The 23,689-nt window shown below is 46.8% G+C and overlaps 1 protein-coding gene across 1 annotated transcript; it reads left to right on the forward strand.

Moving 5' to 3' along the window:
- LOC308459077 (solute carrier family 22 member 13-like) lies at nt 1–22,869 on the forward strand. The gene is made up of 11 exons (XM_080974155.1): nt 1–150; nt 1,242–1,659; nt 4,915–5,018; nt 8,508–8,662; nt 9,780–9,948; nt 12,413–12,533; nt 13,657–13,751; nt 17,058–17,272; nt 18,795–18,903; nt 19,918–20,127; nt 22,039–22,869. The coding sequence occupies exons 2-11, from the start codon at nt 1,288–1,290 to the stop codon at nt 22,118–22,120; spliced, it is 1,632 nt and encodes a 543-aa protein (XP_080830281.1). The 5' UTR covers nt 1–150; nt 1,242–1,287; the 3' UTR covers nt 22,121–22,869.
- Nucleotides 22,870–23,689: the final 820 nt, after the last annotated feature.

A 23,689-nucleotide genomic window follows, 5' to 3' on the forward strand; every position in this document is an offset into this window, starting at 1 on the left:
GTGCCCAATTCAGGGTGTGTTGACCTCCTACTGATGTCTCAACCACCTCATTGTTGCTGGCTTTCCTTCACGGAACATTTTTCCCCTTAGACTTCCTTTTCTTTTTTTCCTGCTATGATGTGCAAGGGAAGGAGGTACGGCTGTTAAGAAGTAAGTAGCATTGGCAAAGGTTTATGTGTGTGTGTGTGTGTGTGTGTGTGTGTAAAGGTGTGAAACAGGGTGCTTTTTTTCCTGCATCCAAAGCTCAGGAATAGTGCTGGTGCCTAGATTCAGTGGAAAAGCATCCTCATAGAAAAGTTGCCTGACTCTGGGCAGTGAAGACTTTTATTCCAGAGCAGGGATGGAAGGATCTGATAATTTTGGTTCTTGCAGTTTCTCATTTTTCTGGTTTTTCATTTCTGCAATAATTTGCAATTATCACTACTATTCTTCTTTAGCGATCACTCGTAGTTGAGTAAGATTGTCTTCCATGAAAATGGTCTTAACAGAGAGTCCGTAAGTGACTGGATCCACACATCCTTCCACAGTGGGGACATTAGTTTCCAGGCAGGAGTTGATCACGGTGAGGGTTTGCCAAACATGCCTTCTTCTTAGCTCATTTCTCCCTTTCGTCCTGAGTTTGAGTGTCTTCAAAGTCCACGATGCCTTTGGTAAAGGCTGTTCTCCAATTGGAGCACTCGCAGGCCAGTGTCTCCCAGTTGTTGGTGTTTACACTACATTTTTAAAGATTTGCCTTGAGAGCATCTTTAAACTTCTTTTGTTGTCCACAGGCATTACGCTTTCCATTCTTAACTTTGGAATAGAGAAGTTGCTTTGTAAGACAATGATCAGGCATCCAAACAACATGACCAGTCCAACATTCCCACCCCACAAGAATTGTGGGAATTCTAGTTAACAAAAGGGTGCTGGGAATTGTAGATTTGTCGGGTAAACTAAGGTTCCCAAGTTCTTTGTGAGAGAGGGGGGTCTGCTCTAAATGTCCTTTAAAAGTACGGTGTACACTTAGGATCACACATTGAAGCTCAATTCCTTTTTGGTTAGATGAAATCTATACTGAAATCGAAACAATATCAACACTGAATCAGGAAAAGGCAACAATAAGGAAGCGTTTGCAGGAAAGTATGTTTTTAATATTGGCGCTTGCTGTGATAGGATAGATTCCTCAAGTTTATCAGAAGCCAAAGACTGATTAATTATTCACCTTATCCATAGCCACAATTAAGTTTAAAGATTAATTTCAGTCCCCAGATGTGAGAACGATACAGACCTGCTGCCAAAGATCCCAGAATGATCAGATTTGGAGACATCTTGAAGGTGATCGGAGAATTCGGCAGGTTTCAGAAATGGCTGGTGCTGCTGATCTGCATCCCAAATTTCCTGACTCCCTTTCACATGTTTGGACAAGTCTTCATTGTCATGGACGTGCCTCACCACTGCAACACGAACTGGATCCTTAATATTACCCAAAACCTGACCCAAGAGCAGCAGCTGAACTTGACCATTCCCAGGAAACCAGATGGCTCTTTTGAGGAATGCTCCATGTTTACTCCTGTGGAAGGCGATATCGATTCAATCATAAAAGACGGACAAAATTCCACGGAAGCCTGCCGAGATGGTTGGGTCTACCCCACAGATCCAAAGCCATCGTTGCTGACAGAGGTGAGTATAGTATATTCCTTGTTAACAAAACATGGTCCTGTCTCTTCTGTGGTAGATGTGTTTGTGTGTGTGTCACATGTGATTTGTACCAGACTGCTTTAAAGCGATTTCAACATTGGTATTCACCTGCTATCCCTACAGTTAAAGATCTGGATAGCGAAACTGACAGGACAGGAAATGACTTGTGGATAGACTAGTGGCAATCACCTTCTTTAAGTCTTTTAGCGGCAAGATTGTATAAAAGATCAAGGTGGTGTACCACAATGTACATATAAGCACTACAAAAAGTAAGAACAATACAAAATAATTATTGACATGAGTGGCCAGCCAAGGGAATAATTGATTTGACATGCATTTTGACATGCAGCTATCTCAAGAGGTAAATTTTTTAAACTGCTGATTTTATTTTTTTCGGGAAAAATAGGCTAACTTCTTTTTAACATCTCATTTTTATTGGCAATTTTAATATATAATTTACATGTGATGGAAACCGCTTAGAGGTTTTGATAATACAGTGGTAAAAGCTCCGCCTAATTAACTGGGCTACGATTTGCGATTCTTAACCAGGAGTTCCCAGGGTAGGTTACAACAATAAAATTGTAAACTTTATTTATTTATTTTTTAAAGTGAAACAGTTAAAAATGATTTTAAAAACACAGGTTGGAACCATTCAGAACAAAACAGTGTACAGTGGTACCTCGGGTTACATACGCTTCAGGTTACATACGCTTCAGGTTACAGACTCAGCTAACCCAGAAATAGTACCTCGGGTTAAGAACTTTGCTTCAGGATGAGAGCAGAAATTGTGCTCCGGCGGCAGGGCAGCAGCCCCCATTAGTTAAAGTAGTGCTTCAGGTTAAGAACAGTTTCAGGTTAAGAACGGACCTCCGGAACGAATTAAGTACGTAACCCGAGATACCACAGTATAGTGGAGTAGAGACAGGTCTCCCGAGGCAAAACACCTGAGCTGTCGAAGGCCAGGTGAACTGTATAGGGAAGATGGGAGACACACCTTCTGTGGGGAGGGAGTTCCCCAGTTCTGCCACCTAGAATGACCTCTTCCAGGCTGTGGCTCCCTTGCTTTTGGGGGATGGTAGAGACATGGCGCTGTGGGTTAAACCACAGAGCCTAGGACTTGCCGATCAGAAGGTCGGCAGTAAGCACGTCAAAGTGCAAGTATATAAATAGGTACCCCTCCGGTGGGAAGGTAAACAGCGTTTCCGTGCACTGCTCTGGTTTGCCAGAAGCGGCTTAGTCATGCTGGCCACATGACCTGGAAGCTGTACGCCGGCTCCCTCGGCCAATAAAGCGAGATGAGCGCCACAACCCCAGAGTCGGTCACGACTAGACCTAATGGTCAGGGGTCCCTTTACCTTTACGAGACTCCAAGAGAACTCCCTCTGATGCTCAACACCTGAGAGGGTCCTTAGGGATGTCTGTATTCAGATTTTTCTGAGGACTGGAGTGTCTTGGACTATGGAGCGATTAAATGTCAGAGCTCCAGGACCCTAAGAAATTGAGGAGTGAAGTGGCTCTCCCCCAGCCTCTCTCACACACATCTCACACACACACACACACACAGAGAGAGAGAGAGAGAGAGAGAGAGAGAGAGAGAGAGATCCATGGTTTTCAAACTTCCTTCCCTTTGGAGATCTTTTCTACACTGACGTGTCTCCCATGGTCCTTTCGAAACACCCACCCTCCAGTATTTTCCTCCCCCCAAACTGGGATATCAGGCAGAATGCACTCTGGCCATCATCAGCAGGGTCGTGCCAGAGCGCTGGACCAAAAAACAGGACCAGAGAGAAGCCGGGATTGGTTTCTGTGATGTCCCACTTAAAACAGGACACTTGGGGTATGGCAGAATTGTAGGGTGACTTCTAGGGTGCATTTTCAGGGTCACACAACATGCCCAGAATTCCTTGAAGCAAGAGTCACCCACATTGTGCCCGTGGGCATAATGAAACCCTTCAGATCTCCCCTTGGCACCCATTAAGCCTGTGTTAGCCCCTCCCCCTTGCACATGAGATGGTGAGGGGTGTGTTTGTTACCTTTTCCTCCCTTGAAAAGTACGTAAATCTGAATTAGGAAGAGTGGAGTTTTTTTCCTTCCTCCTCTGGAAATGCAAGATGTGTGTTTGCATACTTTCTCGCCTTCTGTCTTTCAGAGTGGGGGGTGTGATCTGGGGAAGAGAAGTGACCAGAGGGAGTGATGCTCACAGCACTCACTCAGAAATCCCAATGCGCATCCCCCTTGCCATACATCCGGGTTTTCCAGGACATTTTGGCAAATCAGCCAAAATCCGCCCGAATGCCATTCTGCTGCTGCTGCTGCTGCTGCTGCTGCTACTACTACTACTAATTTATTATTATTTATACCCCGCCCATCTGGCTGGGTTTCCCCAGCCACTCTGGGCAGCTTCCAACCGAATATTAAAAACAACACAGCATCAGACATTAAAAACTTCCCTAAACAGGGCCGCCTTCAGTTGTCTTTTAAAAGTAAAATAGTTGCTTATTGCCTTGACATCTGCTGGGAGGCACCACTACCAAGAAGGCCCTCTGTCTGGTTCCCTGTAACCTCACTTCTCGCAGTGAGGGAACTGCCAGAAGGCCCTCGTGCTGGACCTCAGTGTCCAGGCTGGATGATGGGGGTGGAGACACTCTTTCAGGTATACTGGAACGAGGCCGTTTAGGGCTTTAAAGGTCAGCACCAACACTTTGAATTGTGCTCGGAAACGTACTGGGAGCCAATGAAGAACTTTCAGGACTGGTGTTATATGGTCTCATTGGCCGCTCCCAGTCACCAGTCTAGCTGCCGCATTCTGGATTATTTGCAGTTTCCTAGTCACCTTCAAAGGTAGCCCGACATAGAGCACATTGCAGTAGTCCAAGCGGAAGATAACGAGAGCTGCCTGAATCCCGGTCGTGTCTGGGAAAATCTGGACATTTGGCAGCCCTAATCTAGTCCAATTCCCTACAATCCAGGAATATGCAGTTGTCCCATACGGGCCTCGAACCTACAACCTTGGTGTTATCAGCACCTCGCTCTAACCAACAGAGCTATCCAGTATTATTTTTCTTCTGAGCTTGGCTGATCTAGGTGACTTAAGGAAAACAGGCCAAATTTTGAGGAGCGCGGCTTGTAATTCGTGAATCATAAAGTCAGTCAAATTAAGAAAAGGGGACGTATAATATACACCATGCAGTGCTGGGAGATGGAAGGAAAAGGCGCTTTCTTCTTCTTTTCCTTTAGTTCAACTTGGTTTGCGACCGAAAGGACTTAAAAGACATCTCTCAATCCATTTACATGTCAGGTCTTCTTGTGGGAGCCTTGGTCTTTGGCCCACTGAGCGACTGGTAAGCATAACTTTTGAGATTTCATGTTGCGGCTGAGAGAAAATGGCCACTCCATCTGCAGTTGGTGAACAGGGGAGGTATTTCAGTCATTTAGAGGGGAGGGGATTTGCCCACAACTTTGAGGCTGTTTACCTATTATATTTATTGAACACTTGTTTTGGATGCAGAAGGCCCCAAATCTAGACATCTCCAGCTGGTTGCTGACAATGCAGTTCCCCATCTTTCACTTTTCCGTTTAATAACAACAACCAAGTTTCTGGTCCTCAAGGCTTTTCAAATGTATGGGCATTGCCTGGTGGAAGATTGGGTTGTTTTTGTTATGTATTTTGTGTTTTTATTTTGTGTTTTTGTGTTGTAACCACCCTGAGGCCTGGGACTATAGGACAGTGTACCAATTTAATTTTAAGAAAAGATGGCAGAGAAGGAGTTTCAGTGCCCTGCTTAGCTCCTTGCACTTTCTATGTGCCTTTGCAAGAAAAAAACATTTCCTGTTCTTCCAGTTGTACACTGGAACGCCCAGTCAGAGGAGTGTGGGCAGCGATTCTCAGGGTGTGCCTGAGAGGCAAAACATATTTCTAGAAGAAGCAAGGGCAAGACAGAACCCAATGCTGATACTTTATGAAGAAATGGATCCACTATGACCTTAGTGAACTGGCCCGTCAGTTTAGCTTAGATTGCCTCAGGTAGCTTTGGACAACAATCAGGGTAGCACCATCAGCTAAGTGCACTGCACTTCAAAATATAGTAAAGGTTATGTTTTTGTGCTTGTGGGTTTCACCTGATCAGGCTCCTGTTGTTGTTAAAATTTATATACCGCCCTTTGTCTGAGGATCACAGGGCAGTGTACAATATAAAAACACAAAAATATGAAACACAGTAACAAACAAAGAACAATAACCCCCATAGTTAATAAGATGGTTCAATTAGCCCAAGGCCTGGTTGCAGAGGAACGTTTTCACCCGGCGCCTAAAGGTGTATAATGAAGGCGCCAGGCGAGCCTCTCTGGGGAGAGCATTCTGCAAATGGGGAGCCACCACAGAAAAGGCCCTGCTCTTGTGTTGCCGCCCTCCAGAACTGTTGCCCTCCAGAGCCAGGGCTTTTTTTGGCCATGGCCCTGATCTGGTGGAACTCTCTGTCACAAGAGACCAGGGCCCTGAGGGACTTGACATCTTTCCGCAGGGCCTGCAAGACAGAGCTGTTCCACCAGGCCTTTGGCCAAGGCACAGTCTTGCCCTCTCCTTCTGTAATCCTCAAAGAACTCTAGCCCAATGGTTGCCATTAATTTGACTCTGAATTGATTTTAGAATGAATTGATTTTAGAATGAATTGATTTTAGAATGTATTTCAATTAATTGATTGTGATTTTATGTAAACTGTGTTATTTTTACTGTTGTTAGCCGCTCTGAGCCCAGCTTTGGCTGGGGAGGGCGGGATATAAATTTATTTATTTATTTATTTATTTATTATTATTATTATTATTATTATTATTATTATGAAGGAGGCACCTGAAAAAGGGCCTCAGATGATGATCCCAGGATAAGGGTGGGTTATATACAGAGAGGGAGTCCTTCAGGTGTTGCGTTCCTGAGCCATTTAAGGCTTTATAGGTCAAAACAAGCACTTTGAGTTGGAAACTAATTGGCAGCCAGTGCAGTTGGGCCAAGATTGGCGTTATAGTTTCAAGCCATCTTACCCCAGTGAGCAACCTGTCCACCAAATTCTACGCCAGGTGAAGCTTCCAAACCATCTTCAGAGGCAGTCCCACATATAATCTGTTGTGGTAATCTAACCCAGAGGTTACCAGAGCATGGGCGACAGAAGTTAACCTATCCCTGTCCAGATAGGGGCGCAGCTGGCCCACGAGCCGAAGCTGAAGGAAGGCACTTTGCAACACCAAGGCCTCCTGAATGCAGAAGTACCCAAAACTCACATGCCTGCTCCTTCCAGCTTGAGCTGCTGCGTGGAGCTTCTCTCGCTGTTTAGTTATACTGCACTAAAATCAGGTTGTGTTTGAAGGCTGGGTTATCTGTTGTTTTCTCCCAGAATCTTAACACAAGAAGCAATTGCATGACACATTTATATGCCTTGAATCTGAAAGGCTCTCAGGGGGTATTGTGGAACACCTTAAATGAGGTAGAGTTTGCAGAGCTGGACTGAGATGTGCTGAGCTCCCCACCCTAGCTATGTCAGGTTCAAAGGCCCTCAAAACCTTTTTAAAATATACCGTATTTTTCGCTCTATAGGACGCACCCGACCATAGGACGTACCTTGTTTTAGAGGGGGAGAACAAGAAAAAAAAATCTCCCCCTCTCTGCTCAGCGCCCCTTCAGCGAAACGGCAGGAGAAACGGAGCCCCTTCCATTTCTCCTCCTGCTTCGCTGAAGGGGCGCTGCGCAGCTCTCCCTCTCTGGTGAAGCTGGGAGAGTCTTGCTCTCCCAGCTTCAGCAAAAGGAACCCGAAGCCTTCGGAGCGCAGCGCGAGTTCCCGCTGTGCTCCGAAGGCTTCAGCCGGCTATCCCTGAAGCCTGGAGAGCGAGAGGGGTCACTGCGTACCGACCCCTCTCGCTCTCCAGGCTTCAGCGAAAGCAACGCAAAGCCTCCGGAGTGCGGAGGGAGCACTCGCACTGCGCTTTGGAGGCTTCGCGTTGCTATCGCTGAAGCCAAGGAGCCTGCATTCGCTCCATAGGACACACACACATTTCCCCTTCATTTTTGGAGGGGAAAAAGTGTGTCCTGTAGAGCGAAAAATACGGTACTTTTTACTGTGTATAACAACAGAAAGGACAACAAAATTTATAAAACTTCTTTATTTTTTTAAAAAAACAAATTTTCATCAGTTTTTTAACAAATACAAATACAATCAGCATTAAACACTTAACCCAGCAGTACAGCTAATGGTGTTTGTTTTACCCATTGTCTCTAGACATACTAAAACTTTTTAAAGTGCGTTATGTACCGAATCATAGGTGAGGATGCGACTGAAAACGAGCAAAAGCATCTATCTTGCAATCAGCTACTACGGATATAAAATACCTTTTGAATGAAAATACAGTGGTACCTCAGGTTACATATGCTTCAGGTTACAGACTCCTCTATCCCAGAAATAGTGCTTCAGGTTAAGAACTTTGCTTCAGGATGAGAACAGAAATTGTGCTCCGGTGGCAGGGCAGCAGCCCCCATTAGCTAAAGTGGTGCTTCAGGTTAAGAACAGTTTCAGGTTAAGTACGGACCTCCAGAACGAATTAAGTACTTAACCTGAGGTACCACTGTACCTTATGGGTTTCTCGCCTAGTAGATTGGAAAGCTTTTCATGTGCAGCAACACAAGAGGGCAGGATGAGACCCTGTTTTAAATCTGTGGAGAGCCACTTGCAGTCAGCGTTGACAGCACTGAGCTACATGGCCCAGGGGTCTGATTCAGTATAAGACAAATTACTATGTTCCTGCGAGGTGCAAGTTCTGAGCTCCTGCATTTCATTTCCCTCTTCCAGGATCGGAAGCCAACGGATGATCCTGCTCACCCTCCTCCTCATGGGCGCCTTTGGTGTCGGGGCAGGCTTTGCGCCAAATTTCTACCTCTACATCGCCTTGAGATTCATCGTGGGCGCTGCTTTTGCCGGGATCAGTATCAGCATGGCAGCATTAAGTAAGACACCTCTCTGGGGAAGTTCAGGCCCTGTCATCCAAAAATAAAAAATAAAAAATCAGCCTTCTCCAATTGGGGTCTTCCAGGTGCTTTAGACTACAACAGTGATGTGAGCCGAAGTCCAAAACATCTGGATAGCAAAAGCCAATTTGTAAGGCAGGAATCTTGCCCACAGCTGTCCTTGGCTGGACTCGAACCACCAATCTTCCGGTTAACAGCTGGACACACTGACCCGTTGCGCCAGCTGACGAATGTGTGGATAAGCCCTGAGTGAGCTTCAAGGCCGCGTGGGGATTTGAACCCTGGTCTCCAAGTTCCCAGTCCAACATGCTAACCCTGGCTCTCTCAGCTAGGGAAGAAATAACCTCAGAGTACAAGTCCATGTTGGGACGCGGGTGGTGCTGTGGGTTAAACCACAGAGCCTAGGACATGCCGATCAGAAGGTCAGCGGTTTGAATCCCCGCGACGGGATGAGCTCCCGTTGCTCGGTCCCTGCTCCTGCCAGCCTAGCAGTTCGAAAGCATGAAGTGCAAGTAGATAAATAGGTACCGCTCCGGCGGGAAGGTAAACGGCGTTTCCGTGCGCTGCTCTGGTTCGCCAGAAGCGGCTTAGTCATGCTGGCCACATGACCTGGAAGCTGTACGCCTGCTCCCTCAGCCAGTAAAGCGAGATGAGCGCCGCAACCCCAGAGTCGGCCACGACTGGACCTAATGGTCAGGGGTCCCTTTACCTTTACCTTACAAGTCCATGCTGCAGGAGTTATGGCCACACAGTTGATGTGTTTCTGGAAGAAATGCAAAACTCAGTCCCAATTTGCATGTGTCAAAATGCTCCTCTGCTTGCTACCAATGTAGCCTCTTCTGTGTGGCTGCATGAATGGCGATGGGGGGGACAAGGCGGGGGGACAAGAAGTTTTCCCCACATTTCTGAACTGTCATCAACATCTGTGGTTACTTTTCTTCCTTGTCTACCTAGAAATATACTTTGCTCTTGTAATTTACGTGGTTGTTTAAAAGCAGCCAATAATAAAGTCAGGGTTGTTTTAAAAAATGCAAGCGATTGTCAATGGCAGGGTCTTTTAATTTTCAGATACTGACTGTAACTTGAACCCTTTTAGCTTCGGAGTGGGTCGGGCCTTCCTATCGCCCACTTGCGATGATCATCAGCCACTGCAGCAACGCTCTTGGGCAGATGGCCTTGGCTGGCTTGGCGTACGCCATTCGTGACTGGAGACTCTACCAGATTGCTGGCTCTGCTCCAGCATTTGCCCTCTTTTTTTACATATGGTGAGTGTGCAAAAGGACCAGAAATTAGACAGGAGCGAGCCGGCTGTAAATCACACTGAGCAAGTTGGAATTAACTCTTTACAGTCATACGTTGTGTTGCGTTTACTTCAGGTTGAGTGTTTTCAGATTGCGTCCCGCGGCGACCTGGAAGTACCGGAAAGGGTTACTGGGGTTACTGTATTTTTTGCTCTATAAGACTCACTTTTTCCCTCCTAAAAAGTAAGGGGAAATGTGTGTGCGTCTCATGGAGCGAATGCAGGCTGCGCAGCTATCCCAGAAGCCAGAACAGCAAGAGGGATTGCTGCTTTCACTGCGCGGCAATCCCTCTTGCTGTTCTGGCTTCTGAGATTCAGAATTTTTTTTTTCTTGTTTTCCTCCTCCAAAAACTAGGTGCGTCTTGTGGTCTGGTGCGTCTTATAGAGCAAAAAATACGGAACTTCCAGGTTTCACTGCTCATGCAGGCATAGACGCTTCAAATGACATCACGCACATGAGCAGAAGCGGCAAATTGCGACCTGCGCACGCGCAGACGCGGGTTGCATTCTGCTCATGTTGCAAACGGGGCTCCGGAACGGATCCTGTTCGTAACCAGAGATACCACTATATTAGCAAAAACAGGATCTGCACAGGAACGTTGGGTCTACTGAGCCCAGTGACTCATCTCCAGTAGTTCTTGCCCCTATGAAGCAGTGGAGACTGAAGGTCCCCGCCTTCCCAGAGATGCTTAAGGCCCTTCCTCTCCGTGGCTTTCCCCAAGCAATCAGAGACTGTGCCCATGTGCAACCAACCTCTCCTCCGCCCCTTTCACGCCTCTCTTGGTTCTTGGAGACCAGGGGGGAGGGGATCTTGTTACAACAGGAAGGGGAGATACCCATGTCTCTTCACCAGCCAGACTCACCTGTGCCTCTTGGCCCCCCTCCTCTCCAGCCTTGTCTTCTGCCTCTGCTTCTGGTCTGTTCTCTGTCACAGTCTCTTCCTGCTCACTAAACCCAGTTACTTTTTCAGCTTCCGAAATCTCCACCTCCCAGTTTCCTCCCTCTTCTCCCTCTAATCACTAGGAGTTAAATGGCACCTTAAACCTAGGCTATGGGTGCAACAACGGAATGTCTAGGCGCGCTTTTTTATAACAAGAATACAAAGCAGAAAATGAATGAACTGCAGCTAAAATATTATGTTCATTTTTCACATGGTCTAGTCCTTCCCCTGCCCTCCCCCCAATATTCTTAAGAGGGACACTTCTCCAGAGAGAAGCTGGAAGTGTGGAGGCAGAAAAAGGTCCTCCTTTCCTTCCCCTCTGCAGTTTTAATCTGAAATCTTAGGCAGAGCACTGTGCCCAGAGCTCAGAAACTGCTTGTGCTAATGATATTCCTTGTCGCAAAATGCGCCTAGAACAATGGGAGTTTCAAACACTGCGTCCAACCAGGCCATGACAGTTGGACTGCATGTAAAAATATACAGCATGCAATGACTGAGTGAAATGGTGACATCAACTCCTATCTACCCTGTGTTTTAAGATCTACTAGGGACCTAGATAGGGATGCAGGTGGCGCTGTGGGTTAAACCACAGAGCCTAGGGCTTGCCGATCAGAAGGTCGGCGGTTCGAATCCCCGTGACGGGGTGAGCTCCCGTTGCTTGGTCCCTGCTCCTACCAACCTAGCAGTTCGAAAGCACGTCAAAGTGCAAGTAGATAAATAGGTACCGCTCTGGCGGGAAGGTAAACGGCGTTTCCGTGCGCTGCTCTGGTTCGCCAGAAGTGGCTTAGTCATGCTGGCCACATGACCTGGAAGCTGTACGCCGGCTCCCTCAGTCAATAAAGTGAGATGAGCGCCGCAGCCCCAGAGTCAGCCACAACTCAACCTAATGGTCAGAGGTCCCTTTACACTTTAACCTTTTAGGGACCTAGATAAAATAAACAGCCTTCTTCATGCATATTCTTCAAAGGCTTTTTTGTCTCTTTTAATGGCCGAAATCTAATTTTGGCACCTGATCGCATCATTATAACTGCGATTTTGTTCTGGCCTGTTAATGTTTACTGAAGTTCTCTTTGCAGTGCTATGGAGTCCCAAGGGTTCTGATTCAGCCTTGTCCCAACCTGGTATCCATCAGCCCCCATCATCCCCATCCATCAGGGCCAATGGCCAGGGATGAAAGGAGCAACATCCAGCAACAACTGGAGGGCACAGTTTGAGGAAGGCTGCCTTCTGCGCTCTCCTAGCACCAGATTTAGGGTGGTGCAGGCGTTTCCCCTGCACAGGGCACCGAGGGAGTGCAAAATGGAGAAGATCCATAATTGAGAAGGTCCATTTGGAGGCGCCAAGTTTTGGCCTCGCTGAGGGTGCCATATAAACAAAGTCTGCCCCTGTTTCTACCAGACCAGACCAGAGCACAGCAGACTACTACCCACCTCAACTCCTTTCCAGGTTAATGCACTTGCTGTGCTTCACAAACTCTTGTCTTCTCCAGGGTTCTTCCCAAGTCTGCGCGATGGCTTGCGACAAAAGGGAAGGTCGAGGAAGCCAAAAAAGAGCTTCGAAAAGCCGCTTCCATAAACAAACGAACCGTCTCAGAAGAACTACTCAACCAGGTAACCTGGGATTTCTATTGCTCCTTTTCTGAAGGAAGGATATGGGGAGGATATGGAAAAAGCAAACAGTGTGATGGGGAAAGGGAAAACAAGACCACTGAAAAAAGAGAGATCCCTGCCCTGCGATATTTGAGTCCCTCATCAAACTGCATGTTGTTGGGATACTGCCAGGAAGACGGGGGCATCAGGCAGGCATCAGGCAGGCCCCCAGCTGGCTCTAGCCGGCAGCCAGTCTCCCTTGGAGCAGCATCAAACAGCGACACGAGCCTCAGATACGTTTAGAGACCCGTGCGCGCTCTGTCAGCAGAGTGTGTAAATCATCTCACAGCAGAAGAGGCGGACAGAGAGATGTGCAAGCATAATGTACAGCATTTTATTCAGCATAGTTCAGGAACAAAGGAAAACATGTCTGCTTCCCTTCGTCTCCAGTAAAACAGCAGAGATGCAAAAGCTATATACAAACAGATGTTCCCAGCAAGTGCTGGAAGTAAACAGGCATGTGACACACAACAGCCTGTTCCCTTTTAAGGTGGAACAGAACTATATCCTAACACATTTGACTTTTAAAAAAAAATGTTTATCCACTTTGAGTATCTACTATTTAGCTGTCCACCTGCCCCTCCAAACCACCGCTGCCTTCTCATTTTATTTAATTTACTACAAAAAGTATATATACCACTCAAGGAGGTATGGAGGACAGCTTACATTAAGTCTGGGGAACATCCATGAGATGTTGTGAAACTACAACTCCCATCAGCCTCAGCATGGTTGGTGATGATGGGAGTTGTATTTCAACAACACCTGGAGGGCCAATGGTCCCCCCGATTGGGCTTACATGGTTCCCTAATTCCTCACAGGCCTGTGAGATTTGGGCAGGGGGTGGGAGACGAGTCCAAGTACATCCTGTGAATTTTGTGGCTGAGTGGAATCTCTCCAGTCTCGGCTCAACTTGCTAACCCACGTGGCACTCCAGCTGTTTTGGACTAAAATTCTCATCGGCCCAAGCCAGCACAGCTGCCCTGGCAGATGGGTCTGATGGGACTTGTAGTCCAACCAGTTTGGGAACAGCCATCCTAGATTCTGGCTGATGTTCTGTGTCTGTCTTGTCTTGCACATTTTGAAGCTCACTCCAGAAGAGAAGGTGAAATCTGGGAATATCCTGGATATTTTCAAGAAGCCGCATCTAAGGATTTTGACTTTAATCATGGTCATAGTCTGGTAAGTATTCCAAACTATATCAATTCAGTACAGTATTTTATTTTATTTTAAAAAATCCAATGTCTACATGGAAAGGCATCACCAGCTGAAGCTTCCTTGTTATTCGTTCTCTGTTGTTGTTTAGTCGTTTAGTCGTGTCCGACTCTTCGTGACCCCATGGACCAGAGCACGCCAGGCACTCCTGTCTTCCACTGCCTCCCGCAGTTTGGTCAAACTCATGTTGGTACCTTCAAGAACACTGTCCAACCATCTCGTCCTCTGTCGTCCCCTTCTCCTTGTGCCCTCCATCTTTCCCAACATCAGGGTCTTTTCCAGGGAGTCTTCTCTTCTCATGAGGTGGCCAAAGTATTGGAGCCTCAGCTTCAGGATTTGTCCTTCCAGTGAGCACTCAGGGCTGGTTTCCTTCAGAATGGAGAGGTTTGTTCTTCTTGCAGTCCATGGGACTCTGAAGAGTCTCCTCCAGCACCATAATTCAAAAGCATCAATTCTTTGGTGATCAGCCTTCTTTATGGTCCAGCTCTCACTTCCATACATCACTACTGGGAAAACCATAGCTTTGACTATACAGGCCTTTGTTGGCAAGGTGATGTCTCTGCTTTTTAGGATGCTGTCGTTCTCTAGGTATACAATAATCAGTGGCTTATAGAAAAACCTTTGACTTCTATCCGATGAGGCTCTGTTTGGTCTAAGGCCAGATTTTTCTCTTGCCCTGTGAATGGCTTGGCTGCTTTACTGAGAATTAACTTTCGTTGGTTGAAATATTTCAAGGCCACTCTTAGTAAAACCTGTAGGGTGGGTGGCAATGAAAGCGTAGTTCACGCGCTCCAGAAAACGATTCTTAAATATCAAGTACAGTCAAATAAACGAAAGGGCAGCAAGCTGTAAAGGAAGCATGAAAATCAGTGGAATGTGCGGAACGAAAACTTTGCCCAACTTTACAGACAAAAAGTCGTGTCAAATATGTCAGTAGGGTTGGTGCCAAGCAGGCCTCCTTGGAGAGCGTGTTCTGCAAAGAGGGTATCCCTAAGGTGGTCCTCTTTCAACTCACAGCTCACCTTACTTTGGATGGGGAAAGGATGGGAGAAGGCCTTTGGCAGTGTCTGCAAAGTTCAGGGAGAACCATGTGATAGAAAGCAGCCATTGGAATTTGCATGCATATATCTCCATCAAATACAACAAACGCATACCCTCCAATTGTCCCGATTTTCCAAGGACAGTCCTGGAATTACAAAAGGTAGAGGGCATGGAAGAAACAGGGAGCAGAGTGGAGCACAAAGAGTCCCGATTTTCTTTCTATTTCAATGCTTTGTGTGGATGCGTCTAATCTTGCCCCTTTCTAAAATTTGTTCATTGGCGTGTGCTTTTCTTTTTGTAAATCTACCAAAAAATAAAACAAAACAAAACCGGGATTAAGGGGTCTTCTCATGATGGTGGAGGGTGTGTGTGTTTTGTGTCCCATTGGTGGTGGTGGAAATGCTTGGGGGTCAGGGGACAAAAAAAATGGGTGAGGTTGAGGAGGGTCAGTTTTGGGGGAGTCAGAAATGTCCTTATTTTCATCTGAGGAATGTTGGAGGGCAAGGGTCAGCAAACTTTTTCAGCAGGCGGCCGGTCCACTGTCCCTCAGATCTTGTGGGGGGTCGGACTATATATTTTTTTTTTGGGGGGGGGAATGAACGAATTCCTATGCCCCACAAATAACCCAGAGATGCATTTTAAATAAAAGGACACATTCTACTCATGTAAAAACACGCTGTTTCCTGGACCGTCCGCAGGCCGGATTTAGAAGGCGATTGGGCCGCATCTGGCCCCTGGGCCTTAGTTTGCCTACCCATGTGGGAGGATATGCAAAGGAATGTTTTTGGGAATGGGCGAAATGTGTATGCTGTGTCCCAGATGTAAAAACAAAATAACGGCATATGCTACAGGCAGAGTTTTTAGGCTGTTTTTAATCGATCTTGAATGAGACCTTTCGGTTTGTTGTTGTTTTATTATAGTTTCCAGAAGGGCAGCAGGGCTAGTCTCAGGCAGCAAAAATAGAGTTGGTTTCAACCAGTGGCGTAGCGTGGGTTGTCAGCACCCGGGGCAAGGCAAGTAATTTGCGCCCCCTAACCCGTGGATTTTGCGCCCCCTAACCCGTGGAGCGCGGCCCCCCAGATGTTGCGCCCGGTGTGGCCGGCCCAGCCTGCACCCCCCACGCTACGCCACTGTAGCACAGAACACCATCCCTAATCCTGCAACTGCAAAAAGTTCTGCAACACAGCACAACAGACCGTGCAAAAGGATCGTTGTTGATGCTTTTATTAAAAAAATGTAAACAACAGCCATCTTTATTTACACTATGAGCTAACTGTCTGAGATGGGTAAAACCAATCCCAAAGGGCCCTTACAAACAGTAGATTATGCTACATTTTCCTTGTTTAAATCCACAATGTTTTGGTTTTTTTAAATGCACTCTACCTCCCCACCCTTATACCCTTTCCACCCAAGACGTACACCTGATGCCTTTGTCACACATTACATGCACCCAACCCCTTCCCTGCAGTCAGCTAGATTTCCCTCGCAATAAACGTGGGTACCGAAGGGAAACCTGAAAAGAGGAAGTGGCTGCTTTCCTGCATTCTGCCTCAGGGTCTTACTGCCCACCCTGCTCTGTTTCGTTGCTGTGTTTGCTCAAACGGAACAAAGAGCAGGGAAAGCCCCTCCCCTCCAGGCAGAGAGAGAGAGAGAGAGAGAGAGAGAGAGAGAGAGAGAGAGAGGCGCCCTCCACGAGTTGTCGAGCTTGGGCAACGGCTGCGCGGCCGACGGCAAGGCGCTAAGGCGCCGGCTCCCCAGGCTGCAGCGCTTGGCCAGGTGCTGCGCTTGCATGCCTGGCCGCGCCCAGCTCGCCTCAGCGCAGCGGAAAACAGAAGCAGTGGCGGAGACGACGACCCCCCACCCCAACCAAGCCTCGATTGCTTGTCCCTTCCCTCTGGACTCGCGCCCCCCCAGGTGTTGCGCCCGGTGCGGCTGGCACCCCTGGCACCCCCCACGCTACGCCACTGGTTTCAACAGTTCTAAACACTGCCTGTCATAGCCTGGAGGGCTAGGGATGAGTTCTCCCATTGAAAATGAAAAATTAGAGTCTGAAGAAACTGAATTCTTCACCCAAGCCTGCGTTATTGCATTCTTTTGTGGAACTGCATCCCATTGCTGTGCCCTTATTCTAACTAGCACTGAAGTTTAGTGGTGGGCTTGTGTGAGCCAGATATTAAAATGAACAATAGTAATAAATGCAGAATGAACAGTAATTTCTTTCTTGGTTCCCAGGTTTGCAGACAGTCTTGTGTATTATGGAGTGAGCCTTCATGTTGGGGATTTTGGCTTGGACATCTACATGACCCAGCTTGTGTTTGGAGCTGTGGAAATACCATCTCGAGCCTCCTGTATCTTCCTCCTCCAGTGGATGGGGAGGAAGAAATGCCAGGCCGCTTGGCTTCTCCTGAGCGGAGTCGTGTGTTTGCTCATCCCTGCTATTCCAAAAGGTACAAAAAGCCGCTTGAGAGAGAAAACCTAGAAGGCAAACTGCAAGGCAGGCAAGGGGAACCTGCAGCTGCCCAGATGTTCCCGACTTCAACACCCATGATCCCTGAGCATTGGCCATCTTGGCTGGGGGATGATGGGAGCTGGAGTTCAACATCCCTCATTCTAGGTCTGAACCACAGGCCTTCGACTGTTTCAGAAGTGTCTCTGTGTGTTCAGGAATTCCCTGAGGTATGTGAAGAGAACACAGCAGCCAGGCACTGGTGGAGTTATTATGGAGTGCCACAAGGCTCTGGGTCTATTGCACTGGGGACCTGATCTTCTGCCCCATGCCTCCTAAATTTTTTAAAGGGTTGCTTACAAGGAGGCTGGGCGCTCTATAAAGTGCACCCACCCACCCTGTTATTTGCCACAGGCAAATCTGGAGTCTGAACGCCAGGACTTTTAAGTAGCTAGCAATGCCCTTGCAAGCATGGCTTGAGTAATCAGCTGCTTCTCTCTTCAACTTTGCTTTCTTACACTTTGTGTCCTTCATCTCTTCCATCCATTTCCTCCTTTCTTTGTTTCTTCCCTCCCATTCCTTTCTTTGAACCAAGACTCTCAAGGGATTAACTTCTGAAAAAAACAAAACAGGGCACACTGGTTTGCATGACAATTACGTGTGCTAGTTTATACATAAAGATGCAAATTTTAGAAGCAGTTAAAGGTAAAGGGACCCATGACTGTTAAGTCTAGTCACGGACGACTCTGGGGTTGCGGCACTCATCTTGCTTTATTGGCCGAGGGAGCCAGCGTACAGCTCCCTGGTCATGTGGCCAGCAGGACTAAGCCGCTTCTGGCGAACGAGAACAGCGCACAGAAACGCCGTTTACCTTCCCGCCGGAGCGGTACCTATTTAACTATTTCAAGCCGAGGGAGCCGGCATTTGTCCGTAGACAGCTTCCGGGTCATGTGGCCAGCATGACTAAGCAGCTTCTGGCAAAACAGAGCAGTGCACAGAAATGCCGTTTACCTTCCTGCCGGAGCGGTACCCATTTATCTACTTGCACTGGCGTGCTTTCATACTGCTAGGTTGGCAGCAGCTGGGACCGAGCAATGGGAGCTCATCCCGTCACGGGGATTCGAACCGCTGACCTTCTGATCGGCAAGCCCAAGAGGCTCAGTGGTTTAGACCACTGCACCACCCGCGTCCCTTAGAAATTTGATGGCATTTCTCCAGGGGCTTGGGTAGAGCGCCATTTCCTACACCATGAGATTCTCCTAAATGGAGAGGTTGAACCCAGGATCTTCTACAAGCAAAGTGTCTACTCTACCACTGAACCAGAGTCTTTCTGCAAATGGGCACCAGAAAACCTTTCAACTACCCATGCATTCCTGGGTTAGAGTAGCTCTGGATATCCCTAGGACCACAGGCGACATTTCAGAACTGGATTAGACATTTTCCTAGGCCTGTGGTCTTTCAACAATGCCTTACCTTGATTTTTTGTTATTTAGTTTCTAACCTCATTGCCTGTCTTTGCCCAGACTTCCCTGTGATCGTGACGGTCCTGGCTGTTATTGGCAAGTCTGCGTTGGCTGCCTCCTTTTCAACCACCTATGTGTTTTCTGCGGAAGTCTTTCCCACTGTTGTCAGGTGAGGATCTATTACACAAAGCACACTGTATTCTAAAAAACATCCTCTACAAATTTTGCTCAAATAAGGTGAAGACAGTGGCGGTGCATCTCGCCAGCGTTTGGGTTGGATGTGACCCCGACGGTGAAGATAACATTTTAAAAAATACAGGTAGGTAGCCATGTTGGTCTGCCATAGTTGAAAACAAAATTTAAAAATTCCTTCCTGCAGCACCTTAGAGACCAACTAAGTGTGTTATTGGTATGAGCTTTCGTGTGCATCTGAAGAAGTGTGCATGCACACGAAAGCTCATACCAATAACAAACTTTGTTGGTCTTTAAGGGGCTACTAAGGACACAGGTGGCACTGTGGGTTAAACCACAGAGCCTAGGACTTCCTGATCAGAAGGTCGGTGGTTCGAATCCCCGCGACAGGGTGAGCTCCTGTTGCTCGGTCCCTGCTCCTGCCAACCTGGCAGTTTGAAAGCATGTCAAAGTACAAGTAGATAAATAGGTACCACTCCGGCGGGAAGGTAAATGGCGTTTCCATGCGCTGCTCTGGTTCACCAGAAGTGGCTTAGTCATGCTGGCCACATGACCCGGAAGCTGTACGCCGGCTCCCTCGGCCAGTAAAGCGAGATGAGCGCCGCAACCCCAGAGTCTGCCGCAACTGGACCTAATGGTCAGGGGTCCCTTTACCTTTACCTTAAGGTGCTACTGGAAGGATTTTTGTTTAGTTTTAAAAATGCATCGCGACTGATAAAATAGCCGGCGAAACATTGTGTGCTGGGCAAAATTGCATGCAATGAAGTGAAAAAGTGCACAAAAATGACAAAATCGTAAACTGGAGCAGCATTGCGGTGAAGTGAATTTGAGATTGAAGAAAATGAGAAGGTCAGAGATACCAAAACAGGTATGTTTGTTGATCCTTATGCACGGGGCAGTTTCTTTACTTCTGGAAACTTGCCCCTGGCCGGGCGCACCTGTCTGTGCCTCCTCTCAGGCCTCTCTCTCTGTGTTTTGCTACTTCCGCCAGGCAAAGCAGTTTAGGCTTGTGCTCCATGGCTGCCAGAATAGGGGGCATCCTTGCTCCGCTTGTGGGTCTCCTGGACAAGTTCCACCCTGCGATTCCCATGGTGATCTTCGGGGGCATAGCACTGGCCGCGGGAATCCTCTGCTTCTTCCTTCCTGAGACACGGAACCAAGATCTCCAGGATGACACTGGCAAATCCCCAGCCACTCAGAGGTGAGTTGCAGAGGATTCTAGAACAGCTCTGCGTAAGAAGTTAAGAGGTTGACATTTTTTGCACATTGCATACACTAAGTCTGCTCCATTCTCGCCTCCTCCACCCCTGCCTCTGTGCTCTCTCTCTCTTTTTTAATTGACTTAAGAAAATTATACAGACAGCAAAACGAAGACATCTAAGTTAACATTGCCTTCTACCAATAAGAAATAATAATAACTATTACAATAATGAAAATACTAAAAATACAGTTACTTCTCCTTTTGAACTTCTATTCTTGTTACAATATATTACTATTCTATAAGAATCTATTATATCCTTTGCTGTCCCATATATTATTTTATTTCCCAAATTCAACCTAACCCTCCCCTCCTCCCCACGGCTTCCTTTCATCTCTGTGAGATCTTCCCAACATAGTATTTTTTTCTAGTTGCTTTAACAGAATAAAACAACATGAAAACTAATAAATTATAATTACTTCTTTTGTCCTTACATGCTTAACAATTAAGCGTGCTGTCTCTTTTTTTGGTTAAGTCCACTGAGTAAAATGGGTTTTTCTCCCAAGACCTGAGTCCATGTGACAGGGTTAATGGTGGATGAGTTCAGTGTTTTAAGAAATAAAATATTAGGTGGTTCCCCCTCCCCAATATCATTGCTATTGAAATTGCAGTTTAAGCTTTTCTTCCTGACCAGCAATGTTTGTGAAATTTGCCACGCATACCCCACACATAGTATTTTAAACAATGCTAGGAAAGCTTAAATTCAGGAGGGCCAACTTGAATAAAATCTTAGTGGGGGAGGAAAGCTCCTCCATGCATAATCAATCACATGATGTAGTGTGCCCATCAACTTGGGTCCCTCAAATATTGTATTGGGGAGGAGGCTGAAGACCCCATGGCTTCTAGGCGTCAGCACCTATGCTTAAGTTTGTATTAACATGCAGGGGGGCGAGTGGAATGGACGAAGAATTTCATGGAGATTGTGGCAGAAGAGAGAAAGTTTGAAATCCCCTCTCTACACGCTGGGGAAACCAGTGGTTGGGTAAACCCAGCCAGAGGGGTGGGGTATAAATAATAAAATTATTATTATTATTGCACGGTGATCTTGATAACAATCCCCACCCCTGTGCAATAGGTAATTTAAAAAACAACAACACCCAATGTGATTACTAATTATGCTGTTAATTGCCTGTAACTAAGCCCTAAGCATGCCTGTGATTGATGGGTAGGACTTGAATGAATGAAATCGCTGTTAGGCTAGGAACCAGCTTGTTGTTGTTGTTTAGTCGTGTCCGACTCTTCGTGACCCCATGGACCAGAGCACGCCAGGCACTCCTGTCTTCCACTGCCTCCCGCAGTTTGGTCAAACTCATGCTGGTAGCTTCGAGAAGACTGTCCAACCATCTTGTCCTCTGTCGTCCCCTTTTCCTTGTGCCCTCCATCTTTCCCAACATCAGGGTCTTTTCCAGGGAGTCTTCTCTTCTCATGAGGTGGCCAAAGTATCGGAGCCTCAGCTTCAGGATCTGTCCTTCCTGTGAGCACTCAGGGCTGATTTCCTTCAGAATGGATAGGTTTGATCTCCTTGCAGTCCATGGGACTCTCAAGAGTCTCCTCCAGCACCATAATTCAAAAGCATAAATTCTTCGGCGATCAGCCTTCTTTATGGTCCAGCTCTCACTTCCAGTGAGAGGAACCAGCTTACCAAACTGTAAACAAGAAAAGGAAAGGCGAAAGAGGCAAGTTTATTTTGGCTTGCGAATATCACTTGGTGATCATTTCTGCTCACCCCAGGTGACCACAGAAGAGTGACAGCTTGGAAGTCTCCACGGAAGAGATGGCAATGGGTGGGGATGAGCATAGGGGGGCAATTGGGGGCTGCTGTACGTGATGTTTATTTGTGTTCCTTTCCCTTAGGTCCAAAAACGCTCTTGGGGAAAAACCCACGCAGAAAGAAGCTGGCGAAACGAAAGAACATACCAACAGCACATACCTCTAGCAGAAACATCACATCTCTTTGCAGTCCAAAGGAATGGTGGGACATCTGCGGAAGATTTTAGCAGGCAGATGATGTGGATGTACCTCTTGATTGTTCACCCGCCGTGCTCAGGTTGCCTAGGAAAACATGCAGCCCTGCAAGTCCCAGTGATCCAGATGTCTACCTAGGGAAGGCAGGTGCCGTGCCCCTTTAAAACGGCCTCCCAGTCACACCAGTCAGGATTGCCATTCCTTTTCATCCAGCAGGGATGAGGAACCAGTCGCCCTCTTCGATTCCCATCATCCCTGCCAAGGGTCATACTGGCTGAGGCTGATGGGAAATGAAGTCCAGCAATCTCTGGAGAGCCACAGGTTCCCCATCCCTGTTAAATAAAGTCTCTTTTTCTGACCGGTTCAGGCTGGTATATTTCATGTGTCTTGAAACACCTGTGTGTGGCTATCCATTTGCCCAATTCATCAGCTGTTTTGGACCAATAAAGCCATAAGCAGCCCAAAGGGTGACCATCTCAAGGAGATCCTAAAGAGACAGTCCAACCTTTAATATCTATCCTACTTGAAATTCCATCTTGTATCAAGGTGAGGTTGAATACCCCCCCCCCCCAAGAACAGGGGCTTCTCTGTTGTAGCCCCAGAACTATGGAATGTTCTCCCTCAGATTGCTCACACAGTTTCTATCCATCTGGTCCTCTTGAATGCAAATTAAGACCTTTATGTTACACGGCACTTTTGGTAAAATGGTAGCTTTTTCCAGCTTCACTGTTTTCATTTTGTGGCTGCTCTTCTTTATCTGTCTCCCTGGTTTTTAATTAATTTTAACATATTATGATCTCTCTCTCTCTCTTTCTTTTTTTTACGCTCCTTTGAGACACTTCTGCTGAAGACTGGTCTAAAAATATTGTAAATACAAATAAGTGAAGGATAGGTGAAGATGCTGGGAAATATTTGAAAGGACCCCTGACAGAATGGACCTTGTGAATGGTACTGTTGATTATAGGGGTACATAGACGATGGGGGCTTCCAAGCAAGTTTGACCCACTGCTATTACTGCTTTCCACCATTTTTTAAAATAAATTAGCCACAAACTGTTGATGAGAAAGCAGTTTCAGACATGGTAGAAGCAGGTGACAAGATGGAGAGGGGCCACAGAGTTTCGAGTTAGGTAAGGACAGGTAACGTGGTCAGTTTTTATTTCCCTCCATTTCTCATTTTTCCAGGATCAGTTCTCTACCTTTTCACACCAATTTGCAATTCTGCTTTTTAAGTCCTCGTGAACATTCACCAGCATTTTAGTGTGAATTTCTCCTAATATACGCATTTTTTTTCATGCAGCATTCTCCAGCACAATTCATTTTTGTATGTTGTTCTCACTAATATATGCAAACCTTAGAAATGTGTTTCAGAATTTGGAGAAGTGCAAGTGTTGAAGGATGAATGTGTTTCAGACAGTGCAATATTCACTTCGAATGTGAACTGAATTGCATTTCTCGCTCACGTCTAGTGTTGAAGCGCATGCAAATACGTTCCCACCAGATCAACTCCCCAAATAATCTCAGTAGTGGAGAAACACCTA

This window comes from Podarcis pityusensis (assembly GCF_964106645.2).
Source record: "Podarcis pityusensis genome assembly, chromosome: 12".
NCBI classification, from domain to species: domain Eukaryota; kingdom Metazoa; phylum Chordata; class Lepidosauria; order Squamata; family Lacertidae; genus Podarcis; species Podarcis pityusensis.